General features: G+C 33.6%; 1 protein-coding gene across 3 annotated transcripts in view; it reads right to left on the bottom strand.

Moving 5' to 3' along the window:
- The window catches only part of LOC100168154 (protein neuralized), a 34,742-nt gene that overhangs the window by 4,323 nt on the left and 6,334 nt on the right, over positions 1-24,085 (bottom strand). The window contains exon 1 of one of the 3 annotated variants that reach the window (XM_001950092.5): positions 4,401-4,927. The exons of 1 other annotated variant lie outside the window; for it this stretch is intronic. In XM_001950092.5, the coding sequence (XP_001950127.1) occupies positions 4,401-4,569 (169 nt within the window). In that variant the 5' untranslated portion in view covers positions 4,570-4,927. Of the gene's footprint in view, positions 1-3,055; positions 3,175-4,400; positions 4,928-24,085 lie in introns of those variants that run through there. One more of the 3 variants, XM_008183816.3, reaches the window with a different exon arrangement.

Below are 24,085 nucleotides of genomic sequence, written 5' to 3'. Positions count from 1 at the left end.
CAATGCACATGAAAAGCGGCCGCCGATGGCCATGGGGTAGTCGAATGTGACATGTCATACATGGAACAATGAGATGACGGACCAGTACGGTATACAATAATAAAGCCGGAATCGAGTGGTAAACATTTTTCGGTCCCAGTCGTATATAATATGAAATTCGTTTTTTTATGGACGTTCTCGATTATATTTTAATTACACAATAATATGGAACAGTGGTGCTAGAGTACAAAAACCAGAAAGACGCCGCCGCCGCTTTTTGATTCGACAATTTAATATTATATATTTTACATAAAAAGATTCGAATCGGACCAGTCGTCGCATCAAACCAAACCAAGATGAAGATATAAAATAATAAACAAAAAACTACTCGGTAGGTAGCCTCAGATATGGTAGTCGGTTTCGTGTATGTGTATATTATATATTATTATATTTTATATTCAATTTTCCCCCGGCAGACCGTGAACTGCTTATAGCGTATAGTATGTTTCGCATGTGTGGTTGCCAGGTGGTTGAACGCGCGTTAGTGATTCGTATATCCGGTGGTTTAAGCGGGCACGTAAAAAAGGGTTATTATAATATATACGAAAGACGGTCATAATAATAATATTGCATACACGACGACGTCTTGGAGTGTGGGTTTACGACGAAAACCGAATGACTATAAACAACGCGAAGGAAAAAGGAAAACGGCCCACTAAATCGGTTAAAAACGTCGTATACGCGATACGAATATCATAAAATATACAATTGAACGTTATCTCTGCAGCAGTCGGGAACACATAATATATTATAGGACCCTACATATTATTATATGGCATACGAATTCGCGTATTATTATAATATGTATGTAGGTACATTATTTAATATCATAATCCAAATGATAATATGATACGAATTATAATAATAACGCGATATCGTTACGCGCGGAACACGCACGCTATTATAACGGGAACTTTGACGAGCATCACGCACGAGTCGGAGACTCGAGAACTGTGGAGGCGGTGATAGACGGGCGGGGGGTTGGGGACCTGGGCCCACCGCCGACGACCTGCGAGTTATCGTATACCTCCACGTCAAGTATTTAATATAATATGCGTTGTAAGTACAAAAGATGATATTATTATACACGTATATGTGTGTATAATATACACATATATATATATTATATATAATAAGAGCGTTTCGATTACTCGGTCGCATTGTTCGCGGGAACGCGAAAGACAAAACCCGCGAGATGGTCTCTAGTGAGGAGATATATAGAGAGACAGAGTGAGAGAGACGGAGAGCAACATGAAAAAACCAACCTATATAGTGGAAAAAAAAATTATAATATTATATTATTATTACGCGCGCAACAAGAGGGGAAACGGAGACGATCCGGTCTTGTGCACTAGAAAATTTCGTATTACAATCGCGCGGCTTGAGCGAGGGGGGACCGGTCTTATTGTGTGCTGCGCGGGGTGCGCGGTTTCCGGTGTCCCGCCCGCCCGCCCATCACGCACAACCACGGCCGGTTCTCGCGCACGTCCGCCGGAAGTCCGAATTCGTAGAGCGCCAAAGACGACGACGACGTTTAAATACGACACGATCGCGGGGCACAATGTACAATATTATACTCTTCAGCTGCGCAGGCGCACCGTCACGGCGGTCGAGATCGCGGTCGTCGTGCAAAGGGGAGAGGGGATAGGGCGAAATGGAGCTCCCGGTTCGGGAGTGATAGAAACCGGAAATAATCGTCGGTAAGGTATTATTGTTCTTGGTTTAAAAAGTGTGAAAATAAAATTACGATCAAAACGTATGAACACAATCGCATTTACCTATCCACCGCCTACGGCGCGGCACGCCGATTTACGTACGCGCGTATTATAAATTTATGTCCGTCCGTATGATTTTTGGCGCCCAACGCTATATATTTGTATATGGCGCCTTGGATATCTTCCGAGTCAATATTTCGCGTTATTTATATCATGTCTGTTGATTGTGATGTTATATTGTGAATTGTGATACATAAAACGTATAATATATTATGTTTATTTGATTTAACCGCGAGAAAAGCGGTCAGGCTGTCTCATTTTAACGCGTTATTCGATCACTGCGCGGTTATAGTCCTTTTAAACCCCTAGCGGCCGAGCCCCCGGGTCATTGGCGCAACCAGGGACATTTTTCTAGGGAGGGGGGGGGGGCTAAATCCGGAGTCTCCCCCCCCACCCTAATTGCGCCAATGCCCCGGGCACAACAATAAAACATAATGTTACACATATATATTGTATATAATTGGTACAATTGTTATGATAGTAAAACAATAATAATATCATATTATTATTTTAATAATCGCATCATATCGGAAAACCGCAGCGGCCGCCGCGCGCATTTAAATGGATCACGTCGGCCGTACGGCGGCGCTTTTTGTGTATGCGTATCAGGCACGGGCGGTTACGAATAATAAAAAAAAAAATAAAAAATAATAATAGTAATAGTAGTTATAATAAACCGTGAGAACGGAATGATGTCACTCTGTGCGCGCAGAGCGAGCGGCGAACGGCCAAAACGGTACGGCATAAAATTTACCACATGATATAATATATATACTGCACTCGGCACTCGTCCGTATTATTTGCGCAATGAGACAACGCAGGCACAGCCTATTATCGGTACATTATTACACTTGTAATATTACCCGTACGTACACCGTGCAGATAGGCACACGATCATTACGCGGATACGTACCTATATTGTATCATGTATTATTAAATCGCGTAGAGATACCCGGAGAGAGCCGTCACGTTAAATCCCCGCACACGTTATTATTTTTACGACGGTCGACAATAATATTGTTATCAATGATAATAATGACGACGTACCCGTAATATATTATTATTACGGTACGTGTGCGCCCAAACCTAATATTGTAATACGACGATTCGTTCGATATCCATATAACCCGGGATTACCGCGTCGGACCGATATCGTCGATATCTACTATAATACGATTAATAATATATTATGTGACATAACAATATTAATAAAATAACTATAAAATGTGCACGTCGCTTACGGCCATCGTCGTCGTCATTTCGCAGCATCGTCCGTCCTTCAGCTCTCGCTCGATCCGCGATCGCCGAAAATCCGATCGTCCGTCATATTATTATTGGATTATTACCTACCTACGCTTACCTATCACGCACGACGTCTGGCAGCGAAAATATTATTATTGTTGTTGTTATATTATATGCCGCGCGCGCTCATGGAAAAAACGACGACGGGGCGAATGCAGCCGAAAAACGTAACGGTTTTTCGTTATGCTCGCAAATCATCATGGGGGATGGGGGAGGGGGTGAGTTCGGCGACCCGAGGGTATTATAATATTATGTATTATAGTGTCGACCCTCGTGGGAACGCGGGCCATCTGTAGCTATTCTGGGGCGGCACTTTGCGATGGACCGACAAGGCCGTTAATCCCTGTATTGGCGTCGCGTCCCCGGGGGTGAACATCGCTGTGCTCGTACCGGCTTTATGCTCTCGGCGAACAAGGGCGAAAAGTCGAGAGAAAACCAAACCCGCGGGGGCGTGTATCACAATACACGCGATGAGCAACATGCGACCAGGCGAGTACATTTTATATAACAAGGGTGCGCGTTTAGAGGATTTTACAATTTAAATTTTAAAATACAACTCAAATGATCGGCCGTCATATCCAAACCAGATATTATACCCTACGCATCATATATTATGCATGTACATCTATAAGCCAGTGCGAGTGGACGCGGAACGCGACTACCCTCTCTCGACGATAATGTGAAGAAGAGTATATATTATATTAATAAAACCACCGCGACATCTAGAAAATGGTCCTCGGGGACTGCACCACTTGTAGTGCGTAGGTATATAATATTATACTCTACGTAATAAATTGTATACGCACCGCAAAATTTACGAGACGGTCGACGACGACAATAATTGACGGATCGCGTTAATTTCGGTTAGTTAAGGGAATTAAGTCTGCAGCGACTGACAATTTGTCATTATTATTATTATTATTATTATTAACGACCGCGGCGGACGACGTGCCTTACACGGCGACGGTAATTAACACGTCGGTGGCGCCGGCGTAATACATAATATACGAGACGGTAAAAGAGACTTACGACCGGTACGTTATTCTTTCCCGGTTTTCATTTTTTTTATACGAAATCTCATTATTTATATATTTGTCTATAATAATGTGTACAGTGCTATTGTCATAAAGTTTTGCACGACCGAGAAAGCCGGAAAACGGTGGCGACCGTATACATTGTGCGTTATTCTACTATCCGCAACGACGTCTAAATACTAATACATATTATTATTATTATTATGATCGTTATATTACGATTTATATTATGACTGTTGATGACACATACCCAGGCCGATTTTCTTGCGGATTTTCTTGAGACCTTTCATTTTGAACTTGAGCGGTGCCAAGAAATGGTCTACGGTACACTGACACGGCGGTTCGGGGGCTACAGCGACGGACCTGCTGAGGTTGACGACGTTGTTGCTGCGGTTGTCGGCGTTGCCCAGTACACCCATTTAGCGGGATTTCGTGGGTGCGCGATGATCTCTTATAACACTCTGTGGTGACGGCGGCGGACAAACGTGTCGTCGCGTGCGATATCTTATAATGCGGTCGGATGACGATGATAATAGAAATGGTGAAAATATTATAAATCTAAACACGCGTATATCGTAGATCTATAATGGTATATATTAATTTATAAACTTGTTTCGCGTGAGGTGGATCATACGATAACGATATCACTGCCGTCGTTACGGATATCGGAACGATGAACGCGAGGAGGAGCGAGCGCGTACTGAACGTGATCGGCTCCGGAAAGGAACTGACGAGTGTTGCTGCAATGCTGCCGAAAGCGAGCGACCGCCCGCAGTACGGTGTGAGGGCACGCGTCTCCCGCGGGCGACATCTGCCCACCCGGCGGTGGTGCATTGGTGGGGGGCAAGCACTCGCGCGCAGGTGGTGCAGCGCCGCCGAACGCGACGACGACGACGACGACAGCGATACGCCGCCGCCAAGCACGTCACGTATATACATAAATACATAATATTATAAACTATATAGTGCGTATCGTAATGCGGGAATATTATAATTATATATATTATCATACGTAATATTATATGGAAGAACGTTTTCACCTGGTGCGCGAATAATGGGCGGCGAGAGGGAATAAAACGCGAAGAGGGGGAAACACCGGAGCGCGCGCGCGCGCGACCGAAGCGTGTACGTCCTTTGACCGAAACAATGAAACCAGCCGACCGTCGTAAAAAAAGGCATATACATAACGTGTCTTGTACACCAAGAATATAATATAATATATATATTATAGTATAATATATTGAATACCACCCCCTGGGAGACGTGTTAAGACGATTTGGTTTCTTGGGACTTGAGGAGGACCTGCTACCGGCAATTATTATTATGATACGCCGGCGATGGCGTGCGTCTTGCACAACGACTCGCACAACAATCGTTTCCGACGAAATCGCTTCTGACAAAGCGCGAATTTCAAAGGTTTCCACTGGGTAACAGGCCAACAGGTTTCTCCGCTTATTCAACTCCCAAAACTATATATTAAAATGTATAATATGATGCAGTGAAATATTTTTTGAAAAAAAAATCGTAATTGATTCGAAGAACATCGAAGACGGCTACCAACGCGTAAGCAAGTAACGAGTAATAAGTATAAAGTAACTAATAACTATATAACTAACAACTAATAACTAGTACCTAGCTAATAACTATATAGGTTCTGATAATTAATGTGTTCCGACTATGCGGTTCCCCAATAATTGTATTGGTCACTTCTACAATTGATTTTGTAATTATCCAGTATTCGAACAACAATTATAAGTTATAAGTTTATAACAATATAGAATATATCGTAAACAATTATACATGGCAATACAATAACAATTTATTAGATACGTTGTTAATAATATATAATGATATAATGATTACCAAAACGTGAACAAACGAGGACACCTACTGATGAGTGATGAGTCGACGACTTAAATAACCGTACAGACCACCCATTCTGTATTCACAGAAGTATTTCACTGCAGTAGTCTTAATAATTGACTTCACGATTGAACAATATGCGGTACACATTTTTACATTCGTTAAAAACCCATTTATTTTCTTCTTAGTTCATATTATTATGGTAAACATTTTACTGGTTTGAATTTTGAAATCATTTTTTCTACGATAACTTATTTTAATAGCCAATTGGTCTCATATTTGTACGATTAGTAGTTTATTACTTGGTACTTAGTAGTTAAACACTATAATATACTATATTAATATCTAACTATCTAAACTCATTGAGAATCTATGTCTATCGTTTTAGTGTGCTAAAATATTTTTACTGTCAAGTTGACACTCGTCTCATCTAAATGATAACGTAACTTTAAATTATCTTTAACGATAATCCATAGGCTATGAGGCAATAGCAAACAACAGCAAATAAAATTATTACCGATACCAAAAAAATCTATTTGAGCATTGAGCCACTGAATTTTAATCTAACTGATACGATCAAATTATTTGATAGGAATTTTGTTTTTAAAAATTGTTTTATAATATGTAGGTATGTTTTAATGTCTCGAAACAATTAATTATTTTAATCAAAAACTATATAACAGTAATTTATATAAAATATAATATTAAGAACAGTACCCATATAATGTTAATTTTATTCTTAACATACACCTGTCACAACTTACAACAAAAAAAACAAACGTTTAAACATGTACATCTGGTTTTAAGGATCAACAGAAAATTACTATACGATCAGACATAGTTATTACATTTTACCTAGTTTGTACATTACACCTGTTGATCTTACAGAAATAAGCAGGAAAAAAAGTAATTTCATGGCGACTATATTTTCCTGTATCCCACGGTCTTGTCGGTGCGATCTCGTATCACAATGGAATGATTTCAGGCATTTTTTTTTTATTTTAACACACATTGCAACGCGGCCTCTGTAATTAATTATATTACTGTATCTACGTGTAATTTAATATTTTAAAAAACAATTATTACCATTGTTGACACTCTGTACTGGTAAAAATAAGAACGAACCATCAAATAAAATCGATCACAAATATAACCAGCGATCAGCGGATACACACATTTTTTTTGTTAAACAGTCACTAAAAAATACATTCAATATTTATTTAATAATATTAATACGAATTTTGTCAATAAACATCATGGGTTTGCACTCCAATATCGTACAATTATTATTATTGTTGTTATTAGAATTTTGAGGTTATTCGGTATTATAGACGTAACATTGGTTTTTGATTAAAATAATAAGACTATACATTATAATAATATAATCTTCAAAAAAATTAAATAAATTGTAAAAAGTATATAAGTACTATATTATTATAATATGAGTACATTGTGTTATTATATATATGATTGATGAATGATGAAGTTTATTCTTGATATATGAATTCTAGTAGTCATGTACAAAGTTACTTGATTCCGGGCTTTGATCTAATTATTTTGTTTTTCATTGAAATGTGTCATACATGTCGACATTTACCGTGGTAACACATCAAAGTAATTTTCAATACAAAGACATAACATAGAATTATATCTATTCGGCCTGATTAAAATAAAAATATATTGAAAACATTACAACACGGGTTCAAAAATGTGCATTATATAGTTTATTGGTTTTTTTCCCCGCAACGATTGACACAAAACTATTATCCGTTTGCGGCTAAAAAAAAATTATTTCGACGCGTATACCGAGGCGACAGTAACACTTACCCATATTATTATGATATTATGTTATACACGCGCGCATATAGAATATTATATTTTAATGAAATGTACAATTTAAATAGGTCGTCGGGCTCTTGCTCTACAGATATATATTATTTATACGTATCTAAATCTAAGACGTGGATCGAACTATATGCAACGATAATCATAAGTATCTACCTACGTATATACCACCTATAACATTATACGCACGCATACACGCATATTATATATGATATAATCTAATATTTAAGTCGGACTGCAATAACAGCTATTATAGGGAACCGCCTGAACCGCCTCAAGTCTGCGGGAGTAGTCGTGCTGTTTGTGGTATCGTATAAACGATGTCATAAACGCGCGTGCGTTACGGGATACCTACCTACTATAAACGCGGTCGGAGGTAACCGAAAACCGACTTGTTGCGGTGGCGATTAGCGGGGAAACGATGATGGACGACGAACCTATACATGTACACTGTACAGTGTACACGCCGATGGCGATATCTTCGTTGCAGTATCGTAACACGAGTAACACCAACTCGGAGCGGCACTCGACCTCGGGCTTCCTGCTCGGGCGAAGATACGAGCGCAAAAGACTGTGAAATTCTTTACGGCCCGATAAATCACATCCGCCGGAAACGGTCACGGTTCTGCAGTGCCGCAGAGGGCCACGCATGAAGGAATCGCGCGACAGCGGTAGTGGAGATTCCGCTGGCGTATATACCACCAAATAATGTTACTATTTACGCGTGTACTATCTATATACAACCACCTTATATATCTCTATAGGCGTATAACGTAAATCGCGGTCGGTGGTTTAATAATATAATGGATTCGTCGCGATTTCTGTGCGCGGTGACGATACAACAATTATTATTATATTATATATACTACCTACGGCGCGAACTACATGATATACGTATAATGCATTAACACGGCGAACTACGACGACGTGGATAGGAGAGAATATTATAATGCGATCGATTAAACAGAAATATACTGCGACGCAACCCGAGTTTAAAAAGTCGTCTGCGCGAGGTGGGGAGGTCGCCCCCGCGATTATAGGTCGGCTGCAGAAGACGTGGCTGGGCGCATGATGATTACCTATATATATTATATATATATATATAATGTAGGACCGACGATCGTGGGAAACGGTAAAAATCCGAGTTGTACTGACGGTATTTAGACGGCGGTGGCATTAGAAACGATTGCTGCATCGGGACGAAGGTGTGTGTGTGTGCGTGTGCGTGTGTTTGCGTGTGGAGCGCGATTCTCACGACGTTGACCGCGGGCGCACGTCTGTTATATCGCGCGGGCCTTTCCCCTCTCGCAAACGGGTCATCCGTCGGTGGGGACTGCAGGGGACCTTACGGTCGGGGCTTGTGGGAGGGAGAGGTATAGAGCATCGATCGTCGATCGTGTGAATCCGTCGTGCAAAATCCTAGGGGGCGATTGTATTTGTATATAAACATGCTACAAAAAGTGCATACAGCGCGTCGGATGCAACGTAATTTGTGTCTTGGCAAGGATCAAACACAGCGTTAAGGACACTAAAAAACAACATACCAATAACAAAAAAGACCTATATTTCAAAGGCAGCAAATCATATTATATAATATATTGTATTTATGTAACGGCAACCAAAAACTCAAAAGGTTAAATCTAGCACCGGATAGACACCGTATGACGACGGTATTCCAGTTCGGTGGAGTTCCATGGGACCATAGTCAACAAGTATGAGTCTAGGCTATTATTTCCATCCGGTCGCACGCACCGGACATCGTCGTGATATATACGGATGCTCCCACTCATCAGCGGCCGCGCCGAAATCGTATCACTCATTTTTTTTCCTCATTCTAAATGGAAACAAATATTTGTGTATACGTACCGTACGATCTGTTCTAAACAAACATATATGAGTATTTAGCTAGAGTGTTTATAATAATATAATACATGTATAATATTGTGTATATTATATTATATTATGTGGTCATGGTATTTTTAATATTAATTTTCATAGTGTTTTTTTTAACAAAAAACTGCCATAAACATTAGTACCTACCTATATACACACAAATCATTATATAATTGCACTTTTTTTAAGTAGATTACGCCTGTAATAATTGTATAGGTATTAAAAATCACTTAGTTAGGAATCTCATATAAGCTTTTTTGTGACATATTTTAGTATTATTAATAAATATTATATATTTTAGTTTTATTTAAGACTAAAGCCATTAGACCATCTTTTAATGGCCTAATTAATAAGTACGTATTATAAAACAGATACACAAATCTATATAATTTGGTTTTAAAGTTTGATGAATAATGTAATCAAGCAGCCAACTGATTTATTGTTGAACTCTACAATATTATGATAAACGCTATTATAATATAAATAATGATAGAAAGTGAGAAGGCCGTGTGCTTAAAAATGACTTCATTTCATTAAATGGACAGTAAATAAAATTAATATCCTCTGATTTTCAAAATCAATTTAATCGATACCAATAAGGTAATAAAAACGTTCGTCGTTAATGCTCTTTATAAGTTGGGACTTGATGATATAATTATCATTATGAAATATTTTCATTACTGAATTGTTATTGCGATGTCTATATACAGCTAATTAGTGTTACGAAATTCGTATATTATTATTAGGCTTGTTACTTTGAATAATAATCGAAGAATCATTATATCATGTATATGCGTGTTTGAGGTATATTCAATTCAATTTCTATTATAGATTCCACTAATAGGTTAATAGAACTTTAATACAACTTTTTATGACATAGGTACCTAAGATATAAGAATGTTAGGTACAATATGACGTATAAACCATACAACTTTCAACTTTGAAAGAAGATTTAATTTCTTATAGAAAAACATTACCTATATACTGATGTGGTGATGTATATATTAGGTATTTTATTTGGCATAATTTATATGAAAACTAACAATAATAAAACACAAAATATTAAATAAACCAAAACCTAAAGACATAGTCTATATAGGCATATAATTATCTATTGATATAACAATGCGTATAAGTCATAAAGTAGCTAAAACAACAGAATATAAGTTTGAAGTTACAATATATTATTAAAATAGGTACTATACATTTTGGGTTTATGCATTAATTTTAAACTTAGTTATATAATATCAATAATATTTATGTATTATTATATTTTTTTAATTAGGTTGTTGATAACATAACATAATAAGTATGATCAAAGATAATATACTGGCGAGAATATATTTTACAGGTAATAACTTATAAGATTACATATTAATTATACCAAATGTCTTTTTTTTTTTTAAATAATATTACATACTATTTGTAAATTACAAGTATTTACTACAACTAAGTAGTAACTATAATAATTATAAAGTATATATAATATAATTATACATAGTAATGCATATGTTATAAGAACATTTTAAACGGGCAAATAAATTGTACAAAAATACTAAATGTATTAAAAAAATATAATTAACCTAATTACCTATTTCATATTAGTTCATTAAAATTAATATTCCTCAAAACAATAAGAATTGTTAAAATAATTATTAATAACCGTCAGCAAATCTTAATATTACACTATATCTAAATGAATATGTTTAAAATATAAATACAATGCTAAACTATTCAATACATAGTGCACAGTTCAATAACCATTGTTATTTATTAATTATTATAATTATTATTATTTTTTACTTTATACACGTCACCCATACAATCATAATATACTGCGACATTAACTTCAGCATTAATGTTTATTTTATCCAGATAAAGCCGGAAATAAGAGTTGAAAATAATAATAAAATATATCTATTACCTGTACAATAGGCAAAGGATTAAGCCAATACGTATAAATTATAACTGGATAACGTCAATATTAATTTAAAATGTTAAATACTAACAATACCTGTCCTATAAAATGTAATACTTGATAAATTTACATAAATAAAAATATTTTCTTTAACAAATATAAATTGAAAAATAAACATAATACATATAACTAGGTATATAATAATGTTTTATACTAAAAAAATAATTTAGGCCCATTTCGCCGAATCCCATCTCACCGAAAACCCGTATTGCCGAAACCCATCTCGTCGAATCCCATCTTTCCGAATCATAATAAAATAGAATTTTTTTTCAAATTGCTTGACAAAGTGGAATAAACATCCTTTTATACATATTTCATCGTCAAAAGTTTCTTTAATTGAAGCAAATAACAATCATACTAATTTCAAAGTCAATTTGAAATGTGTTTGCGCTAAATACTAGACCATTTCTTAGAGCAGCTTCTTTTATTACTTTAAACATTCTGGAATAAGTTTCTGTACTTTTGTTGGGAAGCAATGCATAAGCCTTAAAAGTTTGTGTAATATAATTAATAATTTTGTACCTACCTACTAAAAAAATCATATTAATTTAGTTTTATAATTATAATTACCAATGGTATTATTCCTACGACATAGCTGTGCAATTTATAAATTACATGCTATGTATATCTAAATAGAGACATATTTTAGTAGATTAGATAGGCATAATATTATATGACCTTAAATTGCTATTAAAAATAAAATAATTAATATTTGTTAAATTATTAATTGGAATGTGTTGATATAGTAAAATATTTAATAATCATGTAATAAGTAAAATAGGTCTATACACTGTACATTACATTAAAAATTCGAGAAAAATATTTATTAAAATTTAGGAAATTATAAAGAACGCATTCACTCTTTATGTAATCCACATACTAATTTTAAAAAGTAGATTAATATTTTTTCCATATTAACTTTTAACTTATCGAGTTTTATAACTTATGCATAGATTTGTGAACAATTAACTTTTAATTTATCGATCTTGTGTTCTCTTAACTTAACTTGAGTTCATTATTTTTATTGACTTTCCCACAAAAGCGCCGGGAAAAACGTGAATTTTTGGTTTTTGGGGTTAAAAATATTAAAAACATACTAACACAAGATTTTTTTTATAATCATTTAAAGTTCAAATGTTGATAGTATTATATTATTGAATTCAAATTTAACACGCTTTTTTAATTTGAATCCCAGTAGCCGAATTTCATGTAAGAATTTTGTAAGAGTTAATTCCCACATTAGGGAGGTGTAGTGCCTACCCATCCAAATTCTGATGAGTAAAAACCTGGGATTTTTCGGCAAAATAGGATTCGGAAAAATAGGACTTGGCCAAATGGGATTTGTTATCAATCCATATACATCTGGTTTTTTTGTCGGCAAAATGGGATGAAACGTAAAAAAATACAACATTGATTCAATTGTATTAGTGTTTGGTAGTATTTATGATAGGTACAGATTTAATAACTGTATAATACGAGTATGTATTTATGATATTTGCACATTGTACGCAATATATGCGAAGCTTAAAAAAATATTTATCACAATAATTTATCTTCAAGATTTTGATTCCTCGTTATCGACTTAAATAATAGGTCTAAGTCATTAGGTAAGGAATATAATAATATACATTCTGCGTAGCGAAAATCTTAAAATAACATACATTTAGTTTTTAAACTTGTAACAATCGATAAAATAAAAAGAATTCAAATAGTATAATATTGTATATTAATACATTATATTAGGTACTATACATTACTCGTCTTATAAATAATACTCTGAAATTATTAAATATAAGTATATGAATTATCATAATAATATAATATATAAAGTCCAAATAACAGAAATAATTTTAATTTATTATGTAAAGTTCCAGCGGAATTAAAAAGTTTTTCCCTGTATCATAAAAGATTATTAAATAGGTACTCTCATAATAATTTTTTATATTTTTGAACGACGGGAAAGCACGATTTGCGATAGCGTGGGAGCGTTTCGCCTATAAACAATTCTGCGGCTGGTACGACTTGTTGTGTAAGGTAATAAATAAGGCAACCGCCACCGTTTATTATTCCGGACTATTCTTGAAGCAGTAAGACTCATCTTAAAGATCAAGTACGAATGGAGAAAAATAATATACCTAACTACTTGAATGATAGACATTTTAAGGATTTAAGCCAAAAATGAAAAATACCTTTAACAAAATAACATACAACCTTATAAAAATAATAATAATAATAATTTTAAAAATGTATCTACTTGATGACAAGTTTAATAAATTTAACTATGTACCTACTTTTTTTAAACCTAAATTATTTTTAGTAACGGACCCACACTACGCAATCATTCAAAGACGCCTGCACAATAATAGAGGCATGTTTCGATCATATCATTTTATTTGTAGTTATAGATATGTATACATATAGGGATACTAAAAATATGACGACACCGAATACATATTATTTTTTTTTTTGCCCAACTGGAAGCATCGAGGACGGGATCCCTTCTATATATGAGAAGGACAACATCTGGCGTCATACGGCTATCGTCTCTCACAGGGGAGATAGGATGAAAAGCCTCTAAATATGAAATGTACGACTAAAATAATTACGCACACACGAAAAAAAGTACCCCTACTAAGCAACTGTTGCTTGCACATGTTGGGGGGAAATAAACAATGAATTTGGTTACACAGATCACACCGGGAGAAGTTTCAAAATAAACTTGTTGCCCTGTATATTAAAGACAAACACGACTTCTAAAAGTAAAACTGTCTGCACAGTAAGCAACCTCAGTATACATGTGTCATGTATAGGAAAAATGTTATTCTTATACATTTTATAAAAACACTCTAATTATAGTATTATATTATAGTATTACAATTTAATAATTTAACAATTACAATGCAATTTTACTGTCATTATATTAGTCAAAATTATTAACTATTCAATAAAATATATTGTATACAAATGAATGATAGAGATATAGGTATTAAAATAATTATAGTATGTAAACGTGAAAAGTATAATTATATTATATTAGATATACTTACTAAAATTTAGTCTATAAAAAATTTAAATATAAACATATAATAATATTATAATGGAATAGAAATACTGAGTGTGTAAACTGTAAGCACTAAGTTATGAACTATTAAATAATGCAGTTTTGTTTTATACGATATTTTATTACCTAAAATAAATGAAAATAGTGACATTTACATGAATAAGTACCTATATATTTCGATTAAAAACCAGTGTGGCCGCGGATAAACACTTTATCTATTAAACAAATTATATTGATTTCAACGAAATGAAACAATAGTTTATAAACATAAATCATAGTATACGTTTTTAAATTATAGCTACATTATTTAATATTTATTATATTCTATGTATATTTTCGTTTTCGCTTGCATATCAATGTACAATATTCTACTTAGACATAGTATGACTTGTTGTTTGTCAAAGATCAGACAAGAAAACCAGTTGAACTACGTTCGTCTAGGCCAAATTATATATTTATGCTTACTATTTTTTTGTCATCAGTTTTTTTTAAAACTACACCTGATTAAATTAATGTTAATATCTTGTTATACCTATATTTTGAATTCAACTGTGGTGAGAACATATTTAAAACCCTAATTAATAATATAATTATATAGAAAGTAAACAAAAAACCCAAAATGTTGTTAGCATAATAATTATATATCAGTATAAATTAAATAATTTAATCATAATCATAATTAAAGCTAATAATTCAAAATTTAGAGATTTTTCTATAAATAATAATGATGTATAATTTATTGGAAACATTAAAAATAACCTAAATTAAGAGATGATCAATAAACTAATGACGAATAACCATGCGTTTTCTTGATATTCATTGACTTTCTACAACTGCCTGATACCATTAAATGATAAGTACAAGGTTCATATAAAATAATGAAATATTATATTGTTTTCACTTAGAAGTTAAAATTGTGTATATAAGTATACTATCAAAAATAAAGAGTCAGCTACTGGACCGATTAATAATTGACCCGTTTAGATTAAAATGTATTAGTATTTCTAAAATATACAATTACCTATTACCCAAATAACAATTACCCATATTAAATCATAATTCATAACACAAGACATTTTTTTAATCTTAACTTAAAGGTACAGCGAGTGGGTATAAAATATTATATTTTTAAAATTTATATGATGGTAATAGTATTTTTACACTAAAATCTAATACGATATCTTTTATGTTTTATTCATATTATTATTTATTTATGATGTTCATATTGTTATTGACGATCAATCAAAATTAAAGAAAACAATAGTATACGGTTATTCATAAAAACAATATTTATAGGCATCTACACGCAAATACGTTGAAAGTTAAAAAACTTAAATCGAATACTTAAAAAATAATTGATAATAAAAAACGATGTTTGATAACAATCGAGCTGTACATTCGTAACAACTCATATCTTCAAACTACAAAAAAACAATGATAAAAAAAGGGAAAGAAACGAATTAAAAAATAATAATAATAATGCGGAATATGTCATTCACGATTTCGTTAACGGATATAACAATGTAAAATTATTATTATAAGACGTGGACCGGAAACGACGACTACGTTATTATAATATTATATTGAGGACAGCGCCCGGACGACGCACTTGTAAAGAGAAAAACGAATTTCCGTGTATACTAATCGTCGAAAGAAACGTAATGATAAATTATTAGGAAAACCGTAAAACAAAACAGTTGACGATGACAACCGAAAATCGAACCACTCGAGCCCATCTCATCGCCATCGATTACGCGTGTAACCTAAATAGTATACCATAATAATAACGACGTTATGTCAATACGACAACGTTTGATTTCGTGACACGTCTCCGTGTTCCAACTTCCAAGTTCCGACACGTTATAATAATATATTAACACGACCATAACAAACCGGGACGAATCTAAAGCGAATATCTGGATGGGAGACACATTGCTACACAAATATTTAGCAAATCCATCACTTGCACTTATTGTTAAGTCATCATTTGGTGTAATATTTAGGAGTAATAATACCTAATACCTATATTAGGTGTATAAAAAAAAATTTTAAAAATGAAAATATAAAAATATTGCCATAACATTTTAAATCTCTTATTTTTATATAAGTTAACTTTATATTTTATTAAAAATGTCTTGGAATATATTATTTTTTGTAAATGTATTTAATTATCTATATAATTCAATATTATTAGATCAAAATATATTTCTTTAAGAAATATGTGTAGTTACGTGTGTTGTGAGCTATTAGCGGTGGGGGGGAGGTGCACTGGATCTGCCACCGGTAACAACATAATATTATAACAATAATAATATAATGGCCTGGGCACGCGTACACTCGCGCGCGTGCAGCCAAAAGGGTTGAGTAGGAATACTATAATAATATGTATACACGATCCGTCGATACATATTATTATATTATTATATTTTGTACTTATACATGAATGTGTCGCGATTTAAGAACCGGACGGCAGATGCTCCGCGCCAGCGATTTGCGGAACAAGCGCGCGCGCCGAGAAAACAACTGGCCCGCGGCCGTCAGCAGTCTGCGATCGGCGGTAATAATAATTATACGCGTAAAAATCCGATAGCAGCGGCGGCAACAGCAGCAGCAGCAGCCGCCCGACCTGCAGCGGCCCAAAGCATCAGGGGCGACAGCTGCCGTTGCCGTCCGTCGCCTACTCGCCTCGCCGTATAAGGTTTATGCGGTGCTCACTTACTATTATTATTATTATTATACTTGTTTAATAGTAATAATAATATATTACTACTATTACCGTCGATTCGGCATCGGAGGCGGAGTAGGGCCCGCGGGGGTATGGGCACGCGTATCGACGGTCCCGGTCGCGTGCCTGGTGTTTCCCGCATCTGCCACTGAACACCGCCGGGTGGTGTCACCTGGCGCGTACACACGTATTTTATTTTAGGCGTACACATTATGCACCGACACCGACACACACACTCGCGCGCACACACACACACACACACACACACACACACACACACACACACACACACACGGTGAACACGCGCAGTCAGCTGTTCCTTTGTACACGGACATTTTATATTTTCATATATTATTATTTGTAGACGAACCGGAGGAAACCCCCCCGAGGTCCTGTACAGATTCTCACGATTGCGCAACAATAGGAGAAGAGGACCGAAGACTGCTGTACCGGGGCACACCGTTATTATATCGTTTGGTCGACACGACTCTCGAGTCCCTCGGACCATATGATCGACAAAGAAACTGCATATCGCGCAACAGCTGATCGACGACGGCTTTTGTGAGTATACCTACGTATATAATATTATGTGTGTTTGGTGTTATGGCGAAAAATAATGCGTTGCGTTCCCAGCCCGAAAAGTCTTTTCTCCGCGTGAGATCCGATGGGTATTACGCCCCGGGTCGCACAAAACACATATTTTATTCGTGTATATATATATATATATATACGCAGTGCGAAAAATGCTAATCAGATACGAGATGCGGTTTTGGGGGACAAGCGTTCGGTTTTTGTGTTCAAAACCGCAGGTTTTTTTCCGAGAAAACAACATACCTAATGGTGCGTGCTCACCGCGGTCCAACAATGCCACCGATCTATATAATAAAATACTACCCATAATACGACCGTGTCCGATGATTTCGGACTTCACGAGCACTCGCGAACTTCTGGTTAAATAGTTTAGTCTCGATTTTTGTCGTACGGGGTAACGGAAACTTTCCTGTCAATCGCAACCAGCGTATGATATATGGATAAACCGCACGCTATTATATTCCTACGCGGAGCGATTTACGATACGCGAAAAGGGTCTTGAAAGGATTACAATGAAACCATCGGATCGCATCGATATTCGTATAAGAATAGGGTTGTTGCTCCGATTACGAACGGGTGTTGTAGTAAAGGGTTGCTGCAGAACTGCAGAAGGATCGATATATATATACAATATAGTACATCGAGGGTTGAAGCGGACCACCACATTTGGCGCCATTTATTGGTTTGACGGAAAAAAGGTGTGTTATTGAAATGATTTCTTTTATAAGATGAAAAGGATCACAAAGATCTACGACGACAATGTCTACACAGTTAACCCGTTTTAAAGGTTATTGACAATGACATTTAAAATCACTAATCACAATAATTTGAGTACATACATAATGATATAAGTAGATAAATATTTATTTGAATTTCATTACCAAAACTAACGCGACTGTACTATGAAAAAAGAATCAAATCGAAACATTAAAATATTTCGGGAGACGTCCAACTGCCCAACATTTATAAAACCGGTGAACAAAATGTATAGGTAATCAACAGCTACAGAGAACTGCGGCACAAGCCAATGTCGGGCTTCGGGCATTCGATTTTTTTCCCTATATAACATCGGGTGTTATTCTGGCACAGCTGCTAGCAATACATAACACGCCGAGAAACTACAGCCTAAATATAAACCCACGCCGAGCACATAAATTCGTACGACCACAACTACCTATTGCTGGGTAATATTATTATAATATTATAATCGCTGCAACGTAGACACGTAGTACTGTAGTAGGTAGGTACACTGCAAGTAGTCAAATCTAGTGAATGATTGACGATATTATATTAATATCATATAACAGCGACGACGACTTAATGATAAATACCTATTTTTTGTTTTATTCAGACTATTCCTCTGAGGACCAAATAGGATTTTAATCTATAAAACATAAAATTATGAAATAATTACAACCGACAGCACACATCGTAGGTACTGGTATTAATGGTATTAAGCATTATGGCGTGCAAGTGTGCAATAATCAAATTAATTTAACGAATAATTTAAGACCTACAAGTTTTATCTAACCTGTGAACTCTAAAAATTACCGTAAATAAATTAATAATAATAATATACCTAATCAATGAAAAGGAATTCGTTTTCTTGAGAAACAAATATTATTATAGTAATAACTGTAATAATTATTATTTATTAATTTAATTATAGATTCGAGTAACGTCCAATAATAGTATAATATTATAATCCACATTAATTCTACATAATTTAGCATAAATATTTAATATAATTATAAATAGTATTACTAAAGACAATTATGTCGTTTTTTGTTTGTATAAAATTATAATTTATAACATAAACCATAAATAAGAGTTTGACTAGCTATTTAACATTTGCTATAATAATAAATAATAATCGATCAGAGATAATACAATATGTATAATATCATTTATACAATATATTATAAATTATAATACATTATACACATATTTAATAATATAATATAATAATATAATAATATAATAATTACAGTGATATGTACATTTTTAATGAGGGCGAATCATTTCTATTAAATAATTTTCATATATCTACGGACTATAGCAACAAAGAATACATTATTACATTTCGGTATACTTAAATATTTTATGTTTTGATTTTTATAACCAACTCAATCCTAAAGACATAATATAAAATATATATAATATTAGTGTTAACCTAGTTCAATTATTAAATTGTATATAACATTGTTATTTTTTTTCCGAATTCAAATGTTTAATTTCAGTAAAATAAATCGACGCCTAGAATCTATATTGTACAACAAGTGTAAATATATAATCTTAAGCATGGATCTCAAATACATTCATCCTATATCAGTAAATAAATACCATTATATTATGTTATTATGCCGGTACTTTTATGTTCCTTGCTAGTTGCTCGAGACAATTATCAAAGTCTGGATAAACCTGCACATATTCGTGCCTAAGTATCGAGGTTGTTACATCGAAAGCGTGACTGAGAATACCAAAAACCGGAATATTCGTCTATGAAAAATTGTATTTTCTTATTTAATCATCAACGAAATACCGTGACGAAGGCGGTGTAGGAATACTTGTTATATAACGTATTAATTAAAAGCAATTTTATAAAATACATTTCAGCTTGAACAATTGGACGAAAGACTCACAATTGTCTATTATCGTTATATTATAAGTAGGTACTCTTATATAGTTCTAAAAGAATATTGTTCTTATGGGCGGTGATCGTAGACCATACAGACCGGAACTTACCTGTCGCATTGTTATACATTTAGCTCCCCCCCCTCACACTGTACGAAAGAAATAGGGGAATATTTTTTGGTCTAAATCCTGTTCCGGTTGACGGGTCCCTTCGCATTTATACGGGCTTCGGGCATTACGATAAATAGAACAGCTGCAACGTGCACGCGGCCCCCTTGGTTTTTATTGCTCTAAACAGGATTTGTTTTTTCTTTTACACTCCGTACGAGGATAAGATAAAAGCAAAATGTGCACGCCTGCTGCAAACATTATCAGATATAATATATAAACCAAAAAAACTGCAACAAAATACCTACGAAGTACTGTTGATTGGCTGCAGTGGTTTCATCTAAATTTAAATTCAAAGATACACGTACGTGAGGTAGAATTTTACTTTTGAATTTATTTTAATTGAAAAAAATATATAGCACAAAAAAAAACCGGTATTTAATTTTTTATTTAACAATTTCGGCGTAAAATAGAATCTATAAATTAAGATTTAAAAATAAATATTACGGCAATAAATTACTTTTAATTTTGAACACCTACAAGTTACAACATGACGTGTACCGTTCGGTGTATATTGTATAATCTTTTAGATAAAAAATCTTAATTTCATATGGAACTACATATTTTACTACTTAGACTTTCAATTTAAAACTTAATAATATTCATGTTTAAAAAAAGTTATTTGAAAACTTTCAGAAAATATTTATTTTAAGTTTTATCTAAAATATATAAAAAATATTTTAAGTTGTTAATACAAGTTCTTGTGTAACAACATTATAATAATATACCTATAACTTTAATATTATAGTATATACACGTTTTTTAGGGACAAGGGGGTCCACAGTGGGGGGGAAGTATTGGCAGTTCCCTACTTGGCTTTTTCTAATTATTATGATTATTTTAAGGACTGGGATTTTAATGCCCTAAAATGTTTTAATAATGTTGATATAAATTCTAATATAAATTTGGTATACTTAAATGATAATATACATTTTAAACTTTTAAAAGATCGTAAAAATTGTTCTACATACAGTTCTGATGGTTTTGGGCTCTTTAATCTGAAAATTATTTTTTTCTTTTTTCTATAGGTTTAGATCATATATATTTATTTACCTGTACATAGATATAGTTTGTTAAATTTATATAAAAATCATGTAAAAGTAGGTACAAATATTAAAATAAAATTCAGAAAAACTTTTAAATGCTCCAAATTTCTAAAATGGAAAAAATTTATCTAAAAAATTAAAGTCTTCAAAAAATGCAAAATAAAAACTTCTTATTCTATTCGTGTATGTTATAGAACGAATATCGCATAGCTAGATTCGGAGAACAATTCATTATTGTGCATAGAAATCCCAATCTCGATCATTACCTATATGTAATATAAAATATCACAAAACAAACATTTTTTAAATTGAAATTAAAAACTTTTTTAAAGAGTGCCCTGATTTTTATTACCTATACACACTCGATTATGAACATCAGAACTAAGAATGTATGTTTTATAGATGTATATTATAACATGTAGTGGTGGGGCCAACTTACTGCAGTACTGCAGATCTAGTTTTTTACTTGTTGAATAAAAAAAATGAAATGTTCACAAATTGTATACAATATAGTTACAACTTTTCAAGTTTGTCCTTTATAAATTATTAAATTATTTGCTATAATTTACAACTTAAGTCTATATTGTTATTACTACTTACTGCATCAATAAAAAAAATATATATATATTATTACCTATATTATTTTACGGATTTTTCATCGGACGCAATTAACGAATACACAGAAACACGGGCCGCAACTTACGTATATTGTTATCGGGGCCTTTTTATTGTGACGCGACATTTACTGTTATACGAGTATCTAATAGGTTTTATCTAATAGTTACATTTTGAGTTTTTGACCTGAAACTATTAAAAATAAACCTTTTTTAGCACACAACGTATTGGAAGAAAATAAATTATGAATACAAGGCAGTTGTTACTGCGTTTTCCTATTATTAGCCTTATGGTAAAATGAAAAAAACAGTGGTACACAATAATTGTTTTACTGTATTACTTTAGTAATATAAAATTTTGAACTTTTATCTAATCCAATAATATTCATAACCCACTGAATCCACGATACCGATAAGCTAATAAAAAAAAACAATGTTTCCATGATCATTATTCATTACAAACAATTATTATAATTCAACAAAATGAAAACTGTTTGTATTACAATAGGTACATACAAAATAATCGATGGTCGACGGATACGGTATAAATTATAAAAAGCCACTTTAAAATAGTTAGAGCAGATGTACATTGTACACCAGTATACCCAACCCAGATGTACACCCACACAATACTGACCACTGGGTGACCAGTACCTTGATTCATAACTGTAGGGCTTTACTCTAGAGTATAGGGTATTAATAAAATTTACAATGGACAACCGTGTCTCACGGTGGTACATTTTCCCATAAAATATTATACCTTATGGCAGATAAAGTAATGGCCAAAATATAGTGTTGTAAAATGAACATTTGGTTGGTGTGCACTCAATTTGCAATGCAAAACTATACTCATAATAGTCATTACGCCCATTTGACCGTATAATTTTGTTGTGAAACGTTTCAGATTTATAAAAATTAAAACTACATAGAAATAGCAATATAATTTCAGTATTAAGTATGGACAATAATGGACTACATAGCACATATTGATCCGTTAATAATACAAGTATTCACCCTGCCTCCACACACCAATTCAAATTTCTGAGGGGTATCAAGAAGGTGAAGGGGGGGTCCTAATATGTTTCGAGTAAACTTCGTAATAAATTGAGTATGTCACTTTAATAATAGATGTGTTATGATTGAATTCAAAGATGTATCATTGCATACAAAAATTATGCGGAGTCGATGTGTGGTATGACAGCCAGACAGCCTCTGGATATTTTATAATATATTTATATTAAGAACTATTAGTAGTGTTAGATTCTGAGTGGAACGATGAATGTATTGATTTTACAATGATGTATTTTTTTTTTGTTTTTTTTTTTATTTTTTTTGTGTCTGTGTACACGATAAGTAGTCGAAATAATGCTACGATTTTCAACTTCAGTATCTTGTTCGATTGGAAAGTGAATATCGTTGGTGCATTGGGGAGGTCAAAATTTAAAATTCCCAGTAATTTTCAAAAGCGCCAAGAAAAACCAAAGAAAAATTAAGGAAAAACGAGAATTTTTACGCAA

Source organism: Acyrthosiphon pisum, chromosome A1 (assembly GCF_005508785.2).
Source record: "Acyrthosiphon pisum isolate AL4f chromosome A1, pea_aphid_22Mar2018_4r6ur, whole genome shotgun sequence".
NCBI lineage: Eukaryota > Metazoa > Arthropoda > Insecta > Hemiptera > Aphididae > Acyrthosiphon > Acyrthosiphon pisum.
This window is presented reverse-complemented; position numbering and strand designations above follow the sequence as displayed.